Here is a 23246-nt window from a genome sequence, read left to right on the forward strand (position 1 = left end):
TTGTGAATCTATTCTGCTCATCCTTTAAACGTTTTTGGATCGATCTATTTTGCAATCTATTTTGTATCCTATCATCTTTTGAATATGTCTGACACTAGTCATATACATCATTCTCCCTCTCAACCCGACGCTGAGACCCCTCTGCTGTGGACTCATGTAGTCGGCTCAAAACGCAAAGGCAACAGCAAGAAACAGCAATCCATTGTTTCTTTCAATCCTACGCTCATCCAACGACCAGTTACGGAGGCAGAGGCATCTCAACAGGCCATCAATGGAGAGGCCTCTTCAGGACCTATGGCTGTCATACGTCCATTCCTCAAGGGTATCGAGGAGGATTCGGTTTTCATCGATCTGACACCTGTCAAAGATCGTAATCTATTGAACAAGGCCCTTCTCAAGTTCAATGAAGCTACAACCAACTCTGAACTTTATGAAGACTTTCTTGGTTACCGTAGCAAACCAAGACATTACCTTGGCCATGCTTTTCTCGAGACAATGTGGCTGCCTGAGTGTGTAGGACGCACCACACTCATCAACGACGGCATTACCCTGGAAGATGGTACCTATTTGAGGGGCTTTCCATCCTACCCTGGCGATGCCACCATTGTCAAGTTGACATTACAGAATCTCCCTTTCTTGCCAGCTTTGCAACTCAAGGAGGAAATGGCGACTCGTCTCTCCCGATATGGTGATGTCCTGGATCATGGCATCTCAAGAACTAATGGCATCTTCCAAGGTGAAGGTTATGCTACGCTTAACCTTACTGTGCCTTCCTCCCCTGATTATGCCTGTGATGAATTGCACCCCGAAGACAAGCCCTGCCCTGGTCATCGACACCTGGAGAAACTCAGCCGAGTGATGATCTGGGATCCTCGTTCAGCCGATCAGCGAATGGTTCTGCTGCAATGGGACAAGATGCCCAACTTTTGCCGTATCTGTCATAGTGCCGATCATTGTAGGGCGGATTGCCCTGAGTACAAGAAGTGGATCCAGTGCTACCACTGTGATGAATATGGTCATGTGGAGTACAACTGTCCCCGTAATACAAGTCCAAACAAAGTCCGTGCGGTAGACAGTAAGGCTGCTTCGAAGCCCCGAAAAGTGTCTCAGGAGGCAAAGAGCGGTACATCATCTGGTAAGAAGAAAGCCGCTCCCAAGGTCTCCAAAGCTCCTCCAGTAGCTGCTGGTGCTGGTGCTGGTTCTGGTACTCCTGGTGGTGATACTGCTGGTGGTGGGTCTCCCGGTGGTGGTGATTCTGGTGTTGTTCCAGGTAACAATCAAGGTGATGGCCAAGGTGGTGCCCAAGATGTGGTCCACAGCGGCGTACAAGGTGGTGCTGATAGCCAAACCATTGCTCAAAAGCAAGGTGCTGATAGGGATGCCGACATGGACGAGCTCCCTCTGGCTCAAGACTCTGACAATACCACTGGTACTGAGTCTACTGATACTGAAATGGGTGAATCTCCTGCCAATCCTACTAGTGCATCCGAGAATGCGCTGGATCACCCAGTGAAGAAAATAGGTAAATTTGATGGTGCGGATGATTTTACTTCTGCCAAGCAACAGGCTGCAGTTACAGCAGCAGCACAGGGACAACAACAAGGCTTGACAGGCCCACCCTCACCATCTCAACATTAATATGATGAATTTACAACATACAGTGAAAATTGCCACCCTCAATTGCCGTGGCCTCAAAAAAATAGATAACCCAAAAAAAAGACAACAATTTATTAGATACCTTAGAACACTAGGCTATGATATCTTAGTGTTCCAAGAAACACATGCAACAGACTCCACTATTATAGACATGCTCAATACACAATTCAACACCAAGTCGAGTCTTTGGACTCCACATTGCGGCATTATATCACTTAACACCAATTATACACTTCAACACATCTCAGAAGGCATTGATGGCGGTCGTTTTATTTTGGCCTCCCTTCACCTTACTCGAGATGTACAACTTTTAGCAACAACACCACCAATAGCAACTCTACTCAACATTTACGGTCGAGCGTCAGCTCACACCGAACGCACAGCATTTTATTCAGAATTACTTGATATACCAATTGTCAAGGACACTATCACTAATACAACAAACACTATCTTTATAATGGGCGATTTCAACTATCAATACAAGGATCGGCGAACTGATGGCTCTCTCATCAGTGCACCTGTGATATGGACTGATCTTTTGGATGATTATTACATTGATGTATTTGGGGATGACAAGCACAACACCTGGCATAGTGGCAGAAATGCTGGGATTTTGGATTATATCTTTTGTAGCTCCAATGCTCATCACCTTGTAACTAGTACTAGTCAACAATACCTCTCTCCGGAGTGGACTGATCATGAGCTTTTGGGGTTCTCCTATCAATTTCAAGATTCCAATGGTCGTGGCCCTGGTGTCTGGAAGGCTAATCCCTACTTGGCTCGCAACAAAGATTTTCGCAAGGCACTGGCGGAATTCCTCATTGGCAGTGAGGAACGAAGAGCAGGTATCAAGCGGTTTACATCTCCCCAACAACAATGGGATTGGATCAAAGCAGAGGTCAAGTTATTCATCAAGCAGTATCAAATTGAGGATTTGAACTGGAGGAAGAAACAACTACATCGACTGCTTTCAAAGAGGAACAAGATGATGAGACATAAGAAGCATCGAGGATTGATATTTCAGGGATTGGACTCCATCAACCAGCAAATTCAGTCCCTGCAGCACTCAATTGCAGAAATAGAAATCTTGAAGGCAGGCAAGTTCTATCGTGAACATGGTGAGAAATCACCCGGATTCCTCAAGCGCTCTGCGGTGTCTCGAGAGAACCGTCGGTCCATTGTGGCGCTGCGAGACCCCTCTACGGGTTCAATGTGTCAGGCACAGGATGGCATATCTGCCATTGCAACTGATTTTTACACTGCATTATTCACACCAGAGGCTCTAGATTCAACAGCACTCAGTACCGTGATTCGAAGCATCCCTCAGCACTTAAAGATCAGCAGCGAACAACAGGAGGAACTGATGTTGCCGATTGATGTAGACGAGCTCTTGGCCGACAGCAAACACACTCGACGCCTTAGCAGCCCTGGCCCGGATGGCTTGCCATATGAGATTTTGTACCTGATCATGAAATTCCCACCATTTCATTCACTCATCAACCTAGTCTACAATGAAGCACTGACGAAGGGTAAGTTTCCGCCATCTTGGAACGAATCTGTCATGTGTTTGCTCTACAAGAAGGGTGATCCGGCTGAAATGAAGAACTACCGTCCTCTGTCTCTGGCCAATTCGGATTACAAGCTGTTCACTCGCAACATCAATCGTCGTATCATGGCTGTCTCTTCTCAATTGATTAGTCGCCATCAGCTTGGATTTATTCCTGGACGCTTTATTGCTGAAAATGGCATGATCTGTCAACTGATCATGGAAGATGCTCAAAGGAAATGGACAATTGCGGAACAACAGGATGACGACCCCACCTTTCGCAACTTGGATGCAGATATCGGTCTTTTGTTGGATCAAGAAAAGGCCTACGATCGTGTGAATTTGGACTATCTCAAGAAAGTCTTGACAAAGTTTGGGTTTCCTCGTCCCCTCATCAAGTGCATATACAAACTGATGGGCGACAATCTCATACGGATTAATCTGAATGGCCATATGTCAACAGAGGTTGCCAAGCTGCGTGGACTCAAGCAAGGAGATCCTCTCTCGCCTATCCTGTACAACCTGGCCTTCGAACCCTTTTTACTGGCAATCTTGCATGATCGTCAATTTCACGGATACACGATGGGTACTGCTACTACCAAGTTATTGTGTTATGCGGACGATGCTTTGGTATTTGTCCATGACGCACAGGACCTGTCTCGCTTACAACTTCATATGTCTCGCTATTGTGCTGCTTCCAACGCCAAATTCAACTATGACAAGGTGCAAGCCTTTTCGGTGTCTGGTCGGGATACATGGGACATTTGGCAAGTTCCGTTATCGCATGCCCACATCACCCATCTGCATTCTGTGGAAGATGATGAACCTTTGATATATCTTGGATTTCCTCTCGTACAAAGCAGGATCCAGCGGGTCAACTTTATGGGTGCACTGACAACCAAGATCAAGACGGCCATCCAGATCCACTCTGTCCGATCCCTGTCAGTTGTTGGAAAGGCCACTGTGCTGAATTCTCTGCTTCTGTCCAAGTTATGGTACGTTCTACGTGTTACTCCTCTCACCCAGCCCGATGTCAAGCAGCTGCGGTCACTGGCAATTCTTTTCTTGAGAAAGAACATTTTCCCTGTCATTCCTTGGAAAACATGGATTCTCCCAAAAGACAAAGGTGGACTGGGTGTTGTCGACATCCAAACTCAAGCTTCGGCTCTGTATTTTCGTTGGCTACATCCGTTGCTGGTATATGATCAATCTGTCATTGATGCCCACCCGGTGTCCTACCTTCTCAGTTACCATCTACGCAACATGAATGGATACCAGTATCACCATATTCCGCTCCTCTTCCCCTTTGCTCGTCGCAATCAGGGTTTGAAAACACAGCGCACGGGAACTGTCGATATGTTATATCGTGCAGTCGACTATCTTCCCAAGTCGTATGAAGCTGCTCGGATCAATACTGCTACTGCCATGGCTCTCCCACTACAGGCTGCCTTCTATGTCCCTCCATCCTCTTCACTGGTGGTTCCTCGTCGAGTCAAAGCGATGATGGTTTCTGATGTGTTTCAATATGATGCTCGGCTCAACTTTGTTCATTGGAAAGATACTCGTGACCCTTCCCTCCTCAATTGGAAACGTGCTCCTTCTACAGTGTTCAAAGGTCTTGCGTCTGCCCAGCTGAAATTTCAACCCTACTTCCATCCAGTGTGTAGTCCTGCTCCCCTGGTTGATTCTGATGTCTCCTTTGCGCCTCTAGTGCATCAATTTTGTCTACACGATGGCCAACCCCTTGGAAATGCTCAGGCTTCGGCCAAAACATTTCGTCTGTCCGTGCTGTCGTCGATGGAACAACCCTTGGCCTTGCAGAATGTCTCAGCTTCTCATTGGAAATTCTTTTGGTCCCTGTCTCTTACCTACATTCAACGTAATGTGATATACCGGCTCATCACAGGCTGTATCCCTTCTCGAAGCAGGTTACACTACATGATGCCTGGAGTCTTCGAGTCTCACAATTGTCCTGTCTGCTTGTCTCCCAATGAAACTGCCAGCCACCTGCTCTTTGACTGTCCATCCAAAGAAAAGGTATGGCTAGGCGTCATTTTTGAATTCCTATGGCCCACGACGTCCATCACTGACATCAAAGAGGCTCTTCTGTCCCTGGACTTTTCGGATATCTGGTACTCCCAAGTCAAAGGCATCCATCCTTACAGAATCCTACTTATCACCCTGTCTCAAATATGGCTAGCCCATATGCGCTTTGTTTTTGACAACATCATCCTTGTCCCTGAGGCGATTCTGGTGAATGTCCGCTCCACTGTTCGCCAGACAGTGGATGAGGATCAAATCCATTCCCTCTTGTAGTTTTGATAGTTTCGATAGTTCTGCTTAGTTTAGTTTAGTTAATATTTCACCTTCTTTTTATTATCTCTTTTTTAATTGCACCCGCCTCTTCACTTCGACCCAGTACTCCTAGTGTACGCGGCTCAATCAATAAACAAAATTTAAAAAAAAAAAAGACCTATTCTGGAGAATTTGACTATATAAATTGTGCTGATTTTCTCTTACTCCCTTAAGCTTGCTTAAAGTACTCTTCAAGGCGAATCTAATAGCATTAATCATAAGACATGTTTTCAAACAACTTATCGAGTAATCCTAAAAAAATATGAAAACAGGTTTCTGGCCAAAAGTCGAAATTGTACATATTAAGATGCCACAAAGATGATTTCAGGGGCTACGTTAGATTGATAGGAACATTTTGAATTAATATATACCATAGTAAAAATCATCATTATCAAGGTCAAAAACGCGATCGTTTGATTTTTGATGAAAACCATGAGGTACCTCTCATGGCTTTTGGTGGATTTTTGGTGATCTCAAAAAAGTTGAGCAAAGGTATCAGCAAGTTAGTGCTGGGCAAGAGCAGTTGTTTGGCGCTATTCCAAACGTCCAAAACAGCCTACAACACGAGAAAACACGGGTTGAATGCACCCAAATTTCGCTGTCTTTTGCATACTTTTGAGCATCAGGAGGCAATGCAAGTATGCTATGTGTCCGCATGTAAATTGTTTACATTCAACAAGACATGGGAGATCACGGCAGAGTTAACATTCACAGATAATTCATCAGTAGATATTTTCGTATTTTATTTTTGTCTATTAGTGATAATATTAAGTCTAATTCGCAAATGGAAAGAGGAAAAGAGGGTAAAGAGAAACAAAGAGAAAGGGGTGCAAACATTTTGAGAAAATATAGCTTTTTTAATATATGTACATAGAAAAATGAATCATCAAGAAAAGACATCTACTCGTTGCTCTCAGGATCATGAGTAACATCATAACGTTTACCACGGATACCCCAGATACCATAATTTGCAAAGATACTCTGTCTCAAATCCATCAGATTGACATCACGTTTTAAGCTTCTAAATTCGTTGACGGTTGGCTTCAAGACCCAGTCGAATTCACCGTTATAATCTTGCTCGACAGCTTCAACGTCGTTCTTCATGTCTGCTTCATCATAGCCTGTGACAAAGATAGGGCACTTGGTTTCCAATGCCTTCTCAATGGATGTCTTCCAACCTTCACGAGCATCACCATGACCAATACCGGGAGAGAACAAGAAGAACAAATCAGTGTAAGGATCAAACTTTTCAATGGTCTCATGGTAATCATGATACATGGCATTGTCGTAGGTGAATAGGAGACGCTCATTGACAGACTTGGTGTGGGGTTCTTGATTGGGTGCTAATGCATCGGGTCCAATGAAATGAATGTGGAATGGAGTGGCAGGGAACAGGTAAGCCAATTGCAGCCAAATGTGAGAAGGTAAAGTAGCCTCTGCACGAGCACCGACAAGGTAGACATTGATAGTGTCAGTGCGGATTTGTGTTTGGGCATCGTTGCTGATTTGATTGTGAGGATAAAGGATGGTTCTCAAAGCTAACATTGTGTGTATTAGTCATCCCATCGAAGCAAGACTTGCAAGCACAATTTACCTGCAATGGATCTCATGCCCTCGGCTGTCACTTGTTCGCCATACTTGTAAGGACTGGACTGATGCAACACAGCCGCAATTGACATGGGATAAGTTAACAACTTGGATACATGACGCATTGATCTGTCAGAATCCATGGATGGAAAACTACGGGTATAAAAGAAAACATCCCAATTGGCCATGTTGACAGCTTCATCGAAACCCTGTGCACCTATACATTCATCCATTTAACATCCCAGAATAGCTTCATCTATGGAGTTTGTCGACTTACTTGGAAATTCAAATTCACGCATGGGTCTACCAGAACGCAAATCATGATCATCCTCATTGATTTCACGCAAAATAGCGCAGGTCTCAGCATGATGAGCTTGATATCCTTCATGGTAGTGTTCCTCACTACAATGCGTGGGATAGCCACAGTCAGGGCAGTCATAGGTGGGCTTCTTCTTGGCTTCATGCTCCTCATGATGTGTATCACAAACTGGACAAACACCATACTTGTTGACAATGGCAGCTCTGTCTTTCATTTCAGGCAATGGCGATTGCGATAGCACATGAAAGAGGTTGTCCTGCTCCAAAACGAGCTTTTTCTCAGGCTCTTCATTCTTGGCACCAAAGATACCCTTGAAGGATATAGGGCGAGCCACAGATTGTGTCAAAAATCTCTTTTGCACAGCAGCAGCATTGGGTGCTTTCGGCAATGATGTCAAGCTGATCAAACAGGCAGATGTGCGACGGGTTTGGCTGCGTAACAGATTGCGAGATGCTGGAATGATTTGCTTTAGACCTCTATTCATTGCTGTATATTCTATTGTAATGGAGAACAAGATAAAAATTTATTTTTTCGCAATACAACCCCGTAATTATTGACACAGGGCAGCTTGCCAAAAGAGAGGGTTTCTTTTGACGACGAGACATTGTCAAATAGTCACATTTAAGGTTGCTACGGCCAATTACATCGTACCATATTTCGAAATGGGATGATGGAAAACTGGAATAGCCATGTTTATGCAAATGAAATTTCACGCTTTTGACATGTCTGCTTGAATTTGGGCAGCTAAATGTGCTTTACAAAGCCTTTCTCTGCGGGTTGCTCGAAGGACATTGGCCTGTATCGAAGCACTGATCTACAGCACCAGAGAAACAGCCCAATGACAAGCGATTCGATCAAACTGATGGAGAGCCTCTTTCCACGGATTCCAAACCCCGTATATATTTGCCCTTTTCGTCTTCTCCATAATCATCATTCAAGCTATACCATGAGCATCAGTGGAGAAACATTGTATATTGGCTTTCATCAAGTCATGTTCTTGATTACAGGCCTTTGCACTACGTTAGGAACCCAGTGGCTGTTCTATCATGGCGCTGCGAGTAAGTCGGATGCTTGTTTTCAACCATGATTTATCTACTTAATGGACGATAGCCGGCGATAGTTATCTAGCTCAATTAGCGCAATATCTTGGCATGGTGTTGGTCGGCCTCATCATCCCAGTTCTGCTTAGAAATAAGCAAAAGAAATACAGCATAATCAATCAAGAGGAGCATGACCACGACATTGATATGGCAAGTCAGATGTATAGCCTGACCGATGCGAAGGAACTAAACTCTATTGCCAATTTCAGGTACAACTCAATCATCCTACCCAAGATGAACATATACCCACTACAGCTATATCCCAATACGAAGAAGGTCCTATTCCACACAAATCAGTCATCAAATTAGCTGTGCTCGATGTATTTGCCAACTTTTGCGTGACAGTTGGATTTGCCATCGTTGGCAGTGGCGTAAGGTTGGCATCAAAGATGTGTCGCCATATACTAACGCATGCGGTCTATACAGATGTACCAGGTTATCTATAGCAGTGTGGTTATTTGGTGTGCTCTTTTGACGTGGCTATTCATGAAACGAACACTGTCCACAATGCAATGGATTGCTATTTTCGGTACAAGCGCTGGATTAGCCATTAGTTCTATGGACAACTTTACCTCCTCAGCAGAGGTAGATGCACAATCAGCAGCAAAGACAACCATACTCATGTTTGGCACATTGATGACATTGGGAGGCACATTCTTTTACTGTAAGTGCAATCTGCAACATGCATATATCTCGTCGCTAATAGATGGACATTCAAATGTAGCTTGCGTCTACGTTTATTCGGATTATATCATGAGCCAGCAAAAGCCGCCACCACTGCCTGCTAGAATTTGCTTCTACTCTGGTATTTATACATCGATTATCTCACTCGTTTGGATTAGTTTGTACACACTACCTCGATTCGACCAGCTGATCCACCTCAAGGAAGGAACCACCATGGATTCAGTTTGGTTTATATACTTACTTGTCGTTGTAGCTAATGCTTCTCATTCATGGAACTATTATGAGCTCATTGATAGAACAGGAAGCGTAAATATTGATACATTAACTGATTGTGGCTTTATTAACCGTTGCGTAGGTTGCTACTGGTATATTGCAAGGCTTGAGAGCTGTGTTGATTTACATTATCAGCGATGCTTGGTATTGTGAATCAGACTCTGCTCAGTGTAAGTAGATGACATATGCTTGGATACCTGATCACTCAAAAGCGTTTGTCAACTAGGCTTTACTGCATTTAAGGGTGTGGGATCATTGCTGGTAATTGGGTGTGTATTGCTATTCACGATTGGACGTAGTGCATCTGCTGAAAAGAAATTTGGTTGATTTGCAAGCGTCCATGTATACATAAATCAGTAAAAGACTTTGTATAAACATTGCACTGTGTATGAGTATGAGGGAGTAACTGTGCTGTTGTCTCCTAATAGAATGGAACGATCAGCCAAAACCATGCGAAATAGTTTGTAAAATGACATGAATACATTTTCAGATTTGTACGCCACAACAACACGTTTGTGATGATCTTGAGAGTAGGAGACTCCCTTTATTGATAAGATCAGCTGTTTCCGAGAGTGTGTCTTGTGCATCACAAATGAAGATGTGGAATCAGGGGCAGAACTGATCAGAGAGCATCCCATTTTCAAGATGATGGTGCGTTATTGACACAATCAAAGCATCAGAAGATGATCACGCATAAATCAAGATTACCCGGATTCTCTCTACACCATATTTCTTTAGCTTTTTCAATAAGAGACGACAGCAAGCGCATGCTCGACATGACAACGTCCATGTTGTAAATAGAAGCAATCAGAAGGCTGCTTGTCCTTCTGCAGTGCAGAAGGTACGACTAAATTAAATCTCCACTGTAATCAGGTCTGCAAAAATCATTACGTCTGTCCAACAAAACAATGACACAAAGCTCTTCTTGATATAAATAACCTATATCAAAAGGACATCATTCGCCCTTTTTCGTCAACAACGCTTCATCCATGGACAAAAAACAAGCTGAATCAGCAGCTGCAACTACACCAAAAAATGAGAATCTACTGGCAGCAACAGCCAAGGGGGCATCCTATTTGATCTTGCTGCAGTTTCTATCGCGTATGCTGACATTTTCACTAAATCAAATCGTGCTAAGATACATATCCAAAGAGACATTCGGTATAGCATCAGTCAATCTCGAACTCTTGTCATCCACCATTCTGTTCATCTCTCGAGAAGGCTTCCGTTCAGCTCTCATTCGGTCCAGTAAAAACCAGCAATCCATCCTCAACTTGGCCTACATCCCAACGCTGTTTGGGTTGGTGACCACATTGATTACCTGCGCTTACTACCTGTCAACCATCACCGAAGAGCAATCGACACAGTTTCCTTATTACCGCATGGCTGTCATGCTGTACGGTGCAGCATCATTTTTGGAATTGGCAGTGGAGCCATTGTTTGTGTTGGCATTGAATCAGTTGTATTTCCAGCTTCGAGTCACTGTGGAGGGAGTAGCTGTCATTTTGAGATGCTTGATTACATTTGGATTGACACTCTACTTTGCTGGAAACGAGAAACTGAGTATCTTGGCTTTCGCAATTGCACAGTTTGTGTTTGGATTGGCCATGATGTTGGGCTACCTGGGATTCTTCATGTACAAGGAGAAATCTATTCAAAAGTTGCTACCGCAGAAGATCACAGACGACGAAAAGAAAAGGTAGATATTGTGCAGGATGCGCACTGTGTGTATCATAACCCCGTCTTGGCCTTTTAGTTCATATTGGTTTGACAAAACTCTATTGAACTTGGGTATCACCATGACCAAGCAATCTTTTTTGAAACATGTATTGACAGAGGGAGACAAGATGCTGATTTCAGTGCTAAGCTCAATGCAAGACAGAGGCATTTATGCGTTTGTAGTAAACTATGGTAAGCCGAGTGTTCCTTATCAGAGACGACGATTAATGATACGTTATGATAACAGGCTCTCTGATCGTTCGAATCTTGTTCCAGCCGTTAGAAGAGACTGGCAGAACTTTCTTTTCGAAGCTACTATTATCATCAGATGAGACCACGGACGAAAAGAAGAAACAAGCAAACGAGCAAACTGCTGCCAATGTCCTCTTGATACTGATCAAGTTCCATGTGCTTCTAGGCCTGATTTTCATCTGCTTTGCTACCAACTACACATCCACATTGATTGACTTACTGGTAGGCAAGAAATGGTCAGTAGGCGAAGGTGATGCCCCGGGAGTACTTGCCATGTACTGCATCTATATTCCCTTTATGGGCATCAATGGCATCACCGAAGGTTTCGTGCAAGCAGTTGCTAGCAAGAAAGATTTGACCAGATTGAGTTATTTCATGCTCTTGTTCTCGGTGTGCTTTATGACCTCCGGGTTTGTATTCATGCATCTCTTAAAACTGGGTGCCACTGGATTGATATTGGCGAATATGGTAAATCTTGCAATTCGCATCAGTTATAGCTGGCATTTTATTCGTAAATACTTTGGGGAACATGTTACGCTCTCTGTGCGTCAATGGAGCCCACATGTTGCAACGCTTGCTTCTTTTGTCTTGGCCTGGTTTGTGACCCATTGGTCCAAAAACAACTTTGGATGGTACACGCTCAAGGAAAAGGGCCTACATATCACAGTGGGAGGCGTATGCTTTATCCTGGTCTCCATCGTCATGTAAGTCGGCGCTCATTGTCACTACGAAAATGCCATCTTAACTCGGTTATTAGGCTCTGGAAGGAAAAGTCTCTGATCAATGATGTGAAACGTTTGAAAACTCAAAAGTACGAGTAACCCAAGTCGATCATCTCATTTTCTCAGACACCAAATAAATTAAATCCCTTTAAACTGGCCTTTAACCAAAACCTTAATCTTTGCAAGCTCTGGAGCTTGATGTAACATTGTAGAACCGGAAAAGCATAAAAGGAAAAGACAATTAAAACAAAACACACGCAAAAGAAGGAGATTTCAAATCTGCACTTTTTATCAACAGACAAGAGGAGTGCTTTTTTGCTATACAAATCAAGAGGAGAGGAAAAAAAAAAATGCTCTGAATAGGGAGATGATTTAATCAAATTACTAGAAAAAAGCAGTTGAAAACTTCGAATGTGTTATATGGAAAGCTTAGAAATCTAGTTTGTTGTACAGAGGCCATATTGAATACAGACTCCTTCTTTTTGAAATGAATATAAATATCTGCTTTCTTTGCTATGTTTTCCCCTCATTTATCATTTCTGCTAATTTTTTTGTGTTGTTTTTTAACCATAAACACTGTCCATTCATTCCTTTATCAATAAACACTCTTCCACTCTTTTCTCTCTTTTGTTTCTCACTCTAAAATGCTTTTTGCTCGTTCCATCATCACAATCTCCTGTATTGTCCTGTCTGTTGTAAATGCAGCTCCTGTTATTCCATCACCATCATCACCATCATCATCCAAATCATACATTTCTGAAGCTGGCTTTCTTTTGACCGAGAGCTTATCAGAATACTATGAAAACATCGTAGATCAAGTCATGCTGGATGTCTCTGAGGATGTCCTGACTTATTTGCCACAATCTATTAGCCATGGCAACGTTGAAGGTAGGTTCATCTCTAAGCTTGATATCGGCCAAATGATTGACATTTCCTTTTTGTACATGTAGCTCGTCATTTGGCTCAAAAATCAATGAACCGTAATCTTAACTTTATGCGTGCAAGTCTACTAGCATCTGTGAACCCTCTCGTCTCTACTGATATCCCTCTAATCGAAGGCTTAGGCGCTGTCCAACAAATTGATAATACTCAAGAACGCACCAACCAAGATGAAATTGAGGCAAACTTACTTGGCTCCATCATGACGTTGAACAAAAAGATCAGCCATCAACTTGGCTTGATTGTCAATGCTGAGCAATCATCCAGCATCTTGATGCGTCAAGCCACCACACAGATTACAAAGCAGGTTGAAATCGAGAAGCCCACCGTGGTTACTGTTGAATGGAAGCTTCGTCAACCCTTCCAAATCAATGTTATCCGTCAAGAAGAACAACAACAACAACAAGATGTGACATCTGAGTCTGAATGGCTTTATGGTCAATTATCATCTGTAGAGATCAATTTACTAAATGAATTCAATGATCGTGCTCAGGAAGCTGTTCAACTTGTCATGGAGAGTTTAGCTCTTGATGTTTAAAATACCCATTTGCAAATACCTTCTACCTTTTACATAGTCAACTCCGAACATATCCATTTTGTTATACACATGGATCAATGAAAAATCAGCATCACACGACGTTTTTCTTGATCTGTTTGTATATTTGTAATATTCTTCTTTTTTTCATACCATATTTCAATATATTCTACTAGTCTTTTCAATAAAGTTTCTTTACTATAGTAAAACAGTACATGCTTTAGTTACACCACTGTAAATTAATTTCAATTAAACACAAAATGCCTTTTACAGGAAACATCCTAATCAACTTGATGGCCCGATATGACTATGCCTACATGTGAAATCACTTCCTATTTAGAACCACAAGCTTACACTAAAACTTGTTTCCAATGATTTAACATAATGCCACCACTTTGGCTGTTTATCAAACGGGATACTTATTAATAGGGCCATATACTATTAATGTATGTCACTTACGGGTATATACAGCACTTGGCCCTCTTCCAGAATGCAATCAACGTAATTAGCTTCTTTAAACCGAGGAAATTGGTTTGAGTCAATATGGTCAATATCAACCTAATAAATGGTTTATATGTCAAGTCTATTACATTTTACAGAGACGAGTACGACATACCTGGCTTGTGTTGGTCATGAGTCCTTCTCGAGGATACACTAAATCGCTTTGTAACGGTGATATAAGTCGCAAATATTTACTACCAACAACCTGACATAAAAGATTATGGTATGGATCTTGATGAAGTGGTGATACAGTTCCTTTAGGTCCAAACCATGCATTCTTGATTACATCGTGTGCGTGAGATGTATACAGTTCGTTTAATTTAGGCTCAATGTAACAATAGTCTGGTATGATTATATCCTTCTCTAGTCGACGTATCTGGTAGAAAACATCATGCTGTGCTAAATAAGCGGGTGCTCCCTCTTGCTGAAGAATATGCTGATTGATAAAGTCGGAAAATCGCATCATCTTTTGGCTCCAATTTGCGTCTGTATATTGACTTCCAATCTCTACTGGCACGACCCTATCTGCTGCGACAGACTTGAGATACTCCATGGAGGACCAAGGGCGTTCGTTGAAGGCTGGCCAGTGGTCGATTACCCCTTTAGATATGATAAAAGGAGTAGGTACAGCTTGGTTGCAGTGTTCCAGGAACCACTCGAAGCTAGGTGGCTCGGTAAATCGTTTGATTGGGTTACTAATTTGTGGTCTTGGATGTGTATTTATAGGTTCCTTTAATATTCTGGTCTTTTTGAATGTGGGTTGATCATCAGAGCGTCCATTTGTGAGCCAATTTTGTAATTCTTCCAATATAATGTTGGCCAAGAAGCGACGGTCAGGGCCTGGACTTCCACTCACAACGGAGCATATATCTAAATCACTGATAATGGATTGCACTTGTGGTTCCAATGCTTTAAAATCAGTTTTCTGCTGGTGGTGTTGCTGCTGATACTCCAAAATAGATTTCAACTGTATCATCACCTTTAACAAACCCGCGTCCATCATCATACGACGCCAATGAACAGGTACATCCTTAAAATGGTACAACAGCACAGCCTCATTGGAGAAGTCTGCTAATGATTTAGCCTTGATCAGCAATTGCTCGAATGATGTGCTTGTGGATGTTTGCTCCAGTATCGATTCAAACAAATAACAAACGGACTGTCCACAGGCTTTGAGATCTGCGTGTTTTGTTTTTGAGTTTCGGTTGTACCTATTTATTTGACCATCTTACCGTTCCTGTTGGCTTCGTCTGCAAGTAGTTCAGCTACCGCGTCGTACAAGTCTTGGAATTTTTGGTATTGTAATAGCATGTTTAATGTTGAAATACGAAAAGACACTCAGTGAAACTTGACTCGAGTATTTGTATCCATCTACGTATCTGAGTGTCAATAGAGTATTGCCACGATCTATCATTTTGATGGGCAATGTATGCATCCCGAGAGACCAGTACTAGTGCTCCCACAGCAGGTATACCATACAAACAATATGAGAAGAGATTTTGTAGCGCTAATCTTGGTTGTGAAGATGACATTGCTTTACCTAGAGTGAATATGTTGTCCTCATTCATCAATAAGTACTAAGCACCTAAAATGTAGGATGTATCCCTTTTTTCACTTGAGATATCATATATTGAGTTGCTTAAGCAGAATTAGAATAAACACAACAAACCAAAGCGATCGTACTATAGGGGACATTAGCTTCAGAATCATCGATAGCCTTCATGAGAATGCCTTTTGCAAGCCAAATCTATTTAAATGTCCGACCATCACATTTCCCATTCGAAACGGGAAATTCCAAACGATTTTCGACTTGTTTGAATTATTTTATCAATTTCGACTATGAGAATTGAGGTGGTCATGCCATGCTCTCTTAAGCTTCCTACAAGTGCTTTTCAAGGCGCATCCGATGGTGCTAATCTTGTCAAGAGTTTTGAACAGAATTATTGAGAAATATTAGAAAGTATAAAATATGGTTTTTGGCCAAAATGTAGAGATTTTGCATATGAAAACCTCATAAACAAAGTTTCAAGAGTTACTTTGGATCGAATGAAACATTTTGATCTGATATGTATATTAGTAAAAGTTTTCATTTTTGCTGTCAAAAAAGCGATCGTTTGATTTTCGATAGAAACCATGAGGGATACCTCATGGTTTTTGTTCGATTTTCGACGATCTGGAAAAAGTTGAACAAAGGTGTCAGAAAGGTCGTGCGAGACGAGAGCATTAGTTTGGTGCTATTCTGGCGATCCAAACCGGCTTTTAACACGAGAAATCACGGCTCAAATGCACCCAAATTTTGCTGTGATTTGCATATTCTTGAGCGGTGGGAGGTCATAGATGTATGTTGCCTATTTGTATACGAGTTGCTTCCATTGACACAGACATAGAGCACTTGAGGAAACTCACATTCACACTTATCGGGGGTCCTCGCTGGATAGTGGAAAGCGAAAAGGTTTATATTTGTGGAATGTGCGACACAGCCCATAGCGATAAATGGAGAGCCAAGGTAAAAAAAAAAAAAAAAAAAAAACCATATAAATGTAGAGGCAGATGTCAATGTTGAATTCTAAATAATGATAGGGCTTCTTTTTTATTATCCTTTTTTATAATATAAAACAAATATACAGCAACATAGTAGAAAAGACAGAGACTTCTTTAACGCTTGACCCAGGTATACTTTGCACGAGCCTTTCTTTGACCTTCCTTCTTACGTTCAACAACTCTGGGATCACGAGTAATACAACCAGCTATAAGAATGACGCAAGTTAATATCTGGCCGCATTGCATGCTTCATGGCAACTTACCTTTACGCAAAGCAGGCTTTAATTCACCGTTATGGATCAACAAGGCCTTACCGAGACCCAGTTTGATAGCTTGTGCTTGACCTGAAGACACCCAACAAGAGAATCAATTATCAACTCGAGACGCATTCACTATGCTTCAATTTACCTGTGCTTCCACCACCCTTCACAACGATCCAAGCATTGAATTTATCTTTCAGTTCTGTCACATCCAATGGTAAAGTCACTTCATTTCTGTCGACAGATCTTTGAAAGTATTGCTCCAGCTCTAAGCCATTGACAAGCACCTTACCCTCGCCTTCAACAAGATAGCATCTAGCACTGGACTCCTTTCTGCGACCCACAGCATAAGCACGGCCCATTTCATCCAAGGTGCGAGACTTGACTTCACCACTGTTTTGATGAGCGGCATCGAATCTTTGATAGGGCTCTAAAATCTTCTCTACAGATGGAGGTAATGGCTTGGGAAGAGAAGCAAGAGTGCTGAGATGAGCTGTGATTTTTCTCCATTGCGAAGTAGTGAGAGGGATACTGAGCAATTCTGACATTTTGTCACGCAACTTCCAGGAATAAGCCTTGTCATCCGTGATTTGAACAAGGTCAGATGGCACATTGGCTTCAATATGATCTGTAGGCTTCCAACCCTCGAACTTTTTGTAAAGTGCATCGAGTTCAATCAAGAGATCGTTGTACTTGAAGTTGCCAGTAAAGTAAGATAATGATTCGGGCTTTTCTCTGTACTGAAGAATGTCATCTTGTTGTTGTTGTTGGTGTTGATGTTGGTGGTAGTTGCTGGCAAATCTTTTGGCAGTGACACTCATCATGGAGGGAGCCATTTGACGACTGACAACACGAGTAGCCGCATTGGCAGGCAAAATACGGGCCAGCTTCAATAAGTTAGACATATGAAGAAGTGAAGGACAAAAAAAAAAAGAGGGAGAGAGATGTTTTTTAGTTACAGGCCCCTTGACAGAAAAGAAGCTCCTCCCTTCCACAAACCAGACCTTCTTTTTTTGATCCCCAGCAGCAATCCTCTCTCTCTCTTGTGTCAAGGCGGTTGTTCCAAATAGTCACATCCATGGTGAAATGAAAAAGATTTTCTATAGTGTAAGGAGATCTTTCTCTTTCTGTTCAACATTTAAGCAATCACATAACATGACAAAAGCATCAAGATCAAACAAGAAGACTGTGCACGCTTATTCAGTGGGGTTCGGCTTTCGACCTCCATATCAAATCTTAAGTAAGTAACCTACGATTGCTCAACATGCCATTGTTATTTTGAGATAATTGACAGTTTTGAATTAGTGGATGGTGACTTTTGTAAAGCGGCTCTAGAAAAGCAGGTGTACATCAAAGATGCGCTTCCTCTCTTAATGGGCGATGTTACTCGTCTAGGTAGGCAAATCACAGGCATAATCTATGTATATGCCGTACTGACTGATCCACGTAGTGGTAACCGAATGTATCTTGAAAGACATCAAATCCAGAGGCCATGACTTCACCAGTGCCTACATTCTAGCCAAGAAATCAGAAGCAAGACGTTGTCCACACAAGGAGACACCTGTTTCCAGCTATCAATGTATTCGAGACCTCGTTGGCACCGAGAATAAGCAGCATTTTTGTGTTGCTACTCAAAACCCCAAGCTCAAGGACCGTATGAGAAAGATTCCCGGCGTGCCCATCATTTATGTTAATGTTAAACAGCAAGGTCTCGGTCTTGAACCAATGACGGACAAGTCGAAACAAGTGATGAAGTTGCATGAAATGGAAAAAGTCAAGCCATTAGACAAAGATACCTTGAGAATCAAAAGAGCTTTGTTCTCGAACGAAGAAGAGGAAAAGAAGGCGGATGCGCACAAGCCATATCCCAAGAAGAGAAAGGTGAAAGGTGTGAACCCATTAGCCATGAAGAAAAAGAAGAAGATACCGCCTCCACCCAAAAAGAAGGGTACAGAGTCTGCTGCTGCCAAATAAACTTTTTCAGATCAGTTTTTACCCCTTCCTCAGTTTAACCATAAATTGTTGATCTGCTGATGCTTTATCACGTTGTAATTACAAATAAAAGGGTTCTGTTTATTCTTAAATACATAAATATATTGATATAGTAATGGGGGCATGCTTGTGATTTGGATCTACTAATATGGGTCTCGGTATGATTTAACGGTGATTTGAGCTTACTCTGGAGAAGGCAAACACGCCCACAATGACAACACCCAGAAAGGCGATGGCTGCAGGCAACACCAGTTCTTGAGGAATGCCTGCCACTGTAGCACCTTCCTGCTTATTGCGGCCTCTGCTGCTGCCATGTGTGTCCTCCTCTTCTGAATCAGATGTCTCGACTTCCTTTCTGACGCTGCGTCTCTTGCTCTTCTTTTCATGGCGAGGCTCAGTTACTTCGATGGTAGGTGGAGCAGGAGTGACAGCAGGAGGTGCAACTGACTCCAACACTTTTTCCTCTACCACAGCAACGGGAGGCTCCATCACTGCGGGTTCCTCAGCCACGACTATCTCCTCCTCCTTTTCAGTGGCATCATGCACAAACAATTTGACACGGTCTTGACCCATTTTGCGAGCTAATTTGACAGCATCCAAGACATCGGCATCTGATGTAATCAACACTTGATCCTCCTCATCATCCAAGTAAGAGATGCTCAACCAGGATTCAACAGGCACATCATCAGGGCTAGCACCGAGATGAGCCAAATGCTCTCCAATCACTTTTTGACGCACTGCTTCTAAAAGTGCCGCATAGCTATTGTACACAGATGCAAATCGATGTGTCTTTCCGCCATCACTGGTGAACTTGAAAGAGAACACATCCTCCCCTTTGCCCATGGCTCTGGTATCTTCTGACATGGTGGAACGGTTTTCCTCGTTATTGGCGACCATGCTGGCTGATTCGTTGGGCGTGATTTCAGAGAATCCTTGCAGTTGAGAGAAGGAGGCAGATGGCTCTGGTGAGATGGCACGAGCGATGCCGCCATTGCCATTGGTATTGCTATTCTGTGAATGCGCTGAGAGGAGTTGTGAGGAAAGGGGATCTGATAGCTGTGATTCTGATTCATGCTGATCTGCAGCTCCAAAGCTGTCCCAAAAGCGGCCCCACATGGGACCTTCGCCGTCGTTGCCCTGAATACTGTTGATTTGCTCCATCGTAGCGTAAGTCAACTTCAGGACATCCACAATACCGATCACATCACCGTCCTCAATGACTGGGAGGTTGAGGTAATGGCCATCTATCAAAGCAAGGTTAGACAAGGCTACCAGTGAGACATCATCTACTCTACTACTTGCCATGCATCTTTCTTAAAGCGTCCATAATTGACATTTGAGGCGACGCTGTATCCGGGTGGGGCGTCATGACTCGAACAACTGAGCAGTTCTCTGGATGCAAGCCAGCAGCAATTACACGTAGCACAACATCCTTTGTTGTAAAGATACCAGCTAAACCATCTCTATCTGTAACCAGGACAGCAGTCGTGTGATACTCTTTCATCATACGTGCAACATCACGAACATTGGTCTTTACGCTGACTTCGGCAGGCGCTAAACCGTCCAGCACTGAATTCAAGTCGGGACACTCCATCTTGTCACGCAAAGCCTCCATGTATTGCACCAACTGAATGGGCGAGTTGGACCACTCCTTTTCGACACCCTCCAAAGCGTCGTATAACTTGCGAGAAGAGCCAAACGCTCTTTCCATCTTGTCCAATGCTTCGTACAAGCATTTGGTGATATCCAACAATCCAAAGATGTCGCCCTCCTCGTTACAGACAGGCTATAAAAGTAGTATGAGTGAGCCTTTGTCTGCAGTAGTAGCACTTGTAGACTTACCAAGTGACGGAAGCCACGGGACACCATCAGATTCAAGGCATCAGTTGCAGATGTATCAGAAGTGACACACATGGGGCCCTTGGTCATAATTTTGGCTACTGTGGTATCTCTGTAATTGGTACATTTAGCATAGACCCTACATCTATCATCGTCACTTTTACCTTGCATCCAACGACTCGGCAACGACTCGGTAGGCAAGATCTTTGGCAGTGAAAATACCACTGAGATGGTCGTCTTCGTCTACCACCAACACACAATCACTTCTCTTTGCGGCCATCAGTTGAGATGCCTCAATGACCAACATGTTTTCCTTTACAGTAAGTGCTTGAGCAGGTCGAAGTGCTGAAACGGTGCCTGCAATCTTACGAGTTTGACGCACTCGCTTTGATCCAGTCTTCTTTTTGGACAGCTCTGACTCCAGCTTCTTTCGAATGGCCTACATGCAACATCCAGTTACGAATGAGCCAACTGAAATTTCCGCGTACATCTGCTACTTTACCTCATCTCGCTTGGATTGACGCTGTCTGCTGCCAGTGGTTGATTCGTTTGTGGAGAATGTAGAGGCAGTGTCGTTGCGATGAGAAGCGGCTGAAGGGATCCTTGAGCCTGATCGTTTGGTAGACATACTGTTTGTGCAGAGGAATGGAAAGAAACAAGTAAAACAAACACACGCTACTCCATCACCCCTCGCAACTATTAAACACCCCCTTCAAATCAAAATGCAGGTTACACAGGTACACACTCAAAAAAATTTATTTCAAAGAGGCATCAATCTTTCTAGTAGAGTCCATGAAATAGGCAATGGTTTCGGGTGTAATCTTGCTCTTTCTCTCTTGGAAATCACCAACAAACTTTTGCAACAACTCGATGCAAATCTTCTTGAGCTCGCCAGTCATCAATTCACCCGACTTGTAAGAATCGTGGATCTTTTTCAGTTCTTCATCATCCTCCAAGAAGAAGGAGAGGTATTGGTAGGCTACATCCACGTCGGGATTACCACCGTTGGCCTGATGTTCCTCAAGAGTAGCTCCTCCACCAGAGAAGGCGTGCTTGTTGATCTTGTTCTTGATTTGCTTGGCAGTGTCTGTCATGAAGATGGCGGATGTATCCACAGAGGCACTCATCTTGGTTTGAGGGCCTTGAAGGGCTGGGAAGAATTTAGCATGAATGAGAGCTGGCTTGGGGTACTTTAATCTCTTTGCCACATCACGGGTCAAGCGGAAATAAGGGTCTTGATCGATAGCACAGGGAATCAAACAGGGGATATCCTTCTTGCCGCCAAAGATGTGAGGGAACGAGTTGGAGAAGGAAGGGGCAGCTTGGACAGAGACAAAGTGAGCCTTGCCAATGTTATCGCTGGTTACATAACACCCATGTGAGCAGACTTGCACTATCTGACATAATCCCAGTTACTTACCTATCATTGAAACCAAAAGTGGCCTTGGATTGGGACAATGTGATGCAGCGAGCAATGCGAACGACATTGTGATAGAACTCTTGGCTGAACAGATGTGTCAATATCACTGCATAGTCCCTCCTCTGGTGTGTTGCTTACTTACCCAACGAAATCAAAGTTGGAGAAGATGAATGTCTTTTCAGGGTTGAAACCACAAGCAATGATATCAGTAGCATTATCAATGGCGAATTGACGACACATTTCAACGGTCAAGTTAGACTTGAACAAGAACTTTTCATCGTCAGTCAATTGAATGACAATAGGGACATCAAAGACATCTTGCAACCATCTTGACATGCGCATGTTAGACACTCCATAATTCACAATCCTCTACACTACTTACTGACAGAAGACAAAAGGGACCATATGTCCCAAATGCATCGATGCACTGGAAGGACCACGGCCCGTGTACAAAAAGAAGGGCTTCTTTTGTTCGTAACGATCAAGAATCAAGTTGAACTCTCTATAGTGGATTTCGCGTATACTTTATCAGTCTACCGTTCGATTGCAAACTAGACATTGAGTTTACCTGTGAGAGAAAAAGGTACCTCTTCTCAAGAAAATGTGAGGCTTACGGCCAGTCAACTTTTCGAAACGTTCCAACAGAGCATCGTCAATAGGCCTTGTACCGAACTGGTCAATGAGTTTGTTGTAATCGATAGCTTGTTGAACACCATCTACGACAGCGCCTTCCACATCCCAAGGTGTGACATTTTGTTGAGCATTGTCAGCAGCGCCAGCGGGAGCTACTTTGATAGCTGTACCTTCCAGCTTCAGGTCTTGAATGTCTTTGCTCAAATCAGCCATTGGTTGTTAGTAAGAGAAAAGAGATGTCTTGCCACTGAATGAATGGATGAGTAACAGTTTTTTTTATATCTCGGGATTCAGTAGGAGCTGAATGGCACATTTTAGTGGCTTAAACTTGATTTGCCCCTTGCCTGGAATTAATGCGCTTGTTTCTTTTTAC

At 43.0% G+C, this 23246-nt stretch overlaps 11 protein-coding genes across 11 annotated transcripts; 6 read left to right on the forward strand and 5 right to left on the reverse strand.

Annotated features, from left to right (window-relative positions):
* Positions 1 to 84: 84 nt before the first annotated feature.
* Positions 85 to 1638, forward strand: ATC70_007623 (uncharacterized protein; the record flags this gene model as incomplete). The annotated part of the gene is made up of 1 exon (XM_064826882.1): positions 85 to 1638. One exon carries the CDS (start codon positions 85 to 87, stop codon positions 1636 to 1638), a length of 1554 nt encoding a protein of 517 aa, XP_064675939.1.
* Positions 1639 to 1807: 169 nt separating this feature from the next.
* Positions 1808 to 5518, forward strand: TYS1 (Tyrosine--tRNA ligase cytoplasmic; the record flags this gene model as incomplete). The annotated part of the gene is made up of 1 exon (XM_064826883.1): positions 1808 to 5518. One exon carries the CDS (start codon positions 1808 to 1810, stop codon positions 5516 to 5518), a length of 3711 nt encoding a protein of 1236 aa, XP_064675940.1.
* A 939-nt stretch (positions 5519 to 6457) lies between these two features.
* Positions 6458 to 7947, reverse strand: RPS28A_1 (40S ribosomal protein S28; the record flags this gene model as incomplete). The annotated part of the gene is made up of 3 exons (XM_064826884.1): positions 6458 to 7095; positions 7152 to 7361; positions 7422 to 7947. 3 exons carry the CDS (start codon positions 7945 to 7947, stop codon positions 6458 to 6460), a joined length of 1374 nt encoding a protein of 457 aa, XP_064675941.1.
* Positions 7948 to 8409: 462 nt separating this feature from the next.
* Positions 8410 to 9847, forward strand: ATC70_007626 (uncharacterized protein; the record flags this gene model as incomplete). Its single annotated transcript, XM_064826885.1, has 7 exons — positions 8410 to 8521; positions 8574 to 8713; positions 8773 to 8934; positions 8990 to 9227; positions 9288 to 9553; positions 9603 to 9690; positions 9747 to 9847. The coding sequence occupies 7 exons, from the start codon at positions 8410 to 8412 to the stop codon at positions 9845 to 9847; spliced, it is 1107 nt and encodes a 368-aa protein (XP_064675942.1).
* A 662-nt stretch (positions 9848 to 10509) lies between these two features.
* ATC70_007627 (uncharacterized protein) lies at positions 10510 to 12312 on the forward strand (the record flags this gene model as incomplete). Its single annotated transcript, XM_064826886.1, has 4 exons — positions 10510 to 11219; positions 11277 to 11431; positions 11487 to 12195; positions 12249 to 12312. 4 exons carry the CDS (start codon positions 10510 to 10512, stop codon positions 12310 to 12312), a joined length of 1638 nt encoding a protein of 545 aa, XP_064675943.1.
* A 545-nt stretch (positions 12313 to 12857) lies between these two features.
* On the forward strand, positions 12858 to 13690 carry ATC70_007628 (uncharacterized protein; the record flags this gene model as incomplete). The annotated part of the gene is made up of 2 exons (XM_064826887.1): positions 12858 to 13101; positions 13164 to 13690. The coding sequence occupies 2 exons, from the start codon at positions 12858 to 12860 to the stop codon at positions 13688 to 13690; spliced, it is 771 nt and encodes a 256-aa protein (XP_064675944.1).
* A 333-nt stretch (positions 13691 to 14023) lies between these two features.
* ATC70_007629 (uncharacterized protein) lies at positions 14024 to 15499 on the reverse strand (the record flags this gene model as incomplete). The annotated part of the gene is made up of 4 exons (XM_064826888.1): positions 14024 to 14086; positions 14147 to 14245; positions 14304 to 15367; positions 15421 to 15499. The coding sequence occupies 4 exons, from the start codon at positions 15497 to 15499 to the stop codon at positions 14024 to 14026; spliced, it is 1305 nt and encodes a 434-aa protein (XP_064675945.1).
* Positions 15500 to 16843: 1344 nt separating this feature from the next.
* Positions 16844 to 17894, reverse strand: GLO2_3 (Cytoplasmic glyoxalase II; the record flags this gene model as incomplete). Its single annotated transcript, XM_064826889.1, has 3 exons — positions 16844 to 16935; positions 16993 to 17073; positions 17138 to 17894. 3 exons carry the CDS (start codon positions 17892 to 17894, stop codon positions 16844 to 16846), a joined length of 930 nt encoding a protein of 309 aa, XP_064675946.1.
* A 250-nt stretch (positions 17895 to 18144) lies between these two features.
* On the forward strand, positions 18145 to 18963 carry ATC70_007631 (uncharacterized protein; the record flags this gene model as incomplete). Its single annotated transcript, XM_064826890.1, has 3 exons — positions 18145 to 18229; positions 18295 to 18384; positions 18440 to 18963. The coding sequence occupies 3 exons, from the start codon at positions 18145 to 18147 to the stop codon at positions 18961 to 18963; spliced, it is 699 nt and encodes a 232-aa protein (XP_064675947.1).
* Positions 18964 to 19146: 183 nt separating this feature from the next.
* RIB5 (Riboflavin synthase alpha chain) lies at positions 19147 to 21448 on the reverse strand (the record flags this gene model as incomplete). Its single annotated transcript, XM_064826891.1, has 5 exons — positions 19147 to 20225; positions 20284 to 20767; positions 20824 to 20932; positions 20985 to 21259; positions 21323 to 21448. 5 exons carry the CDS (start codon positions 21446 to 21448, stop codon positions 19147 to 19149), a joined length of 2073 nt encoding a protein of 690 aa, XP_064675948.1.
* A 127-nt stretch (positions 21449 to 21575) lies between these two features.
* ATC70_007633 (uncharacterized protein) lies at positions 21576 to 23086 on the reverse strand (the record flags this gene model as incomplete). Its single annotated transcript, XM_064826892.1, has 5 exons — positions 21576 to 22179; positions 22241 to 22324; positions 22383 to 22568; positions 22623 to 22742; positions 22809 to 23086. The coding sequence occupies 5 exons, from the start codon at positions 23084 to 23086 to the stop codon at positions 21576 to 21578; spliced, it is 1272 nt and encodes a 423-aa protein (XP_064675949.1).
* Between the last annotated feature and the right edge of the window lie 160 nt (positions 23087 to 23246).

Source organism: Mucor velutinosus (genome assembly GCF_035048745.1).
Source record: "Mucor velutinosus strain NIH1002 chromosome Unknown tig00001553, whole genome shotgun sequence".
NCBI lineage: Eukaryota > Fungi > Mucoromycota > Mucoromycetes > Mucorales > Mucoraceae > Mucor > Mucor velutinosus.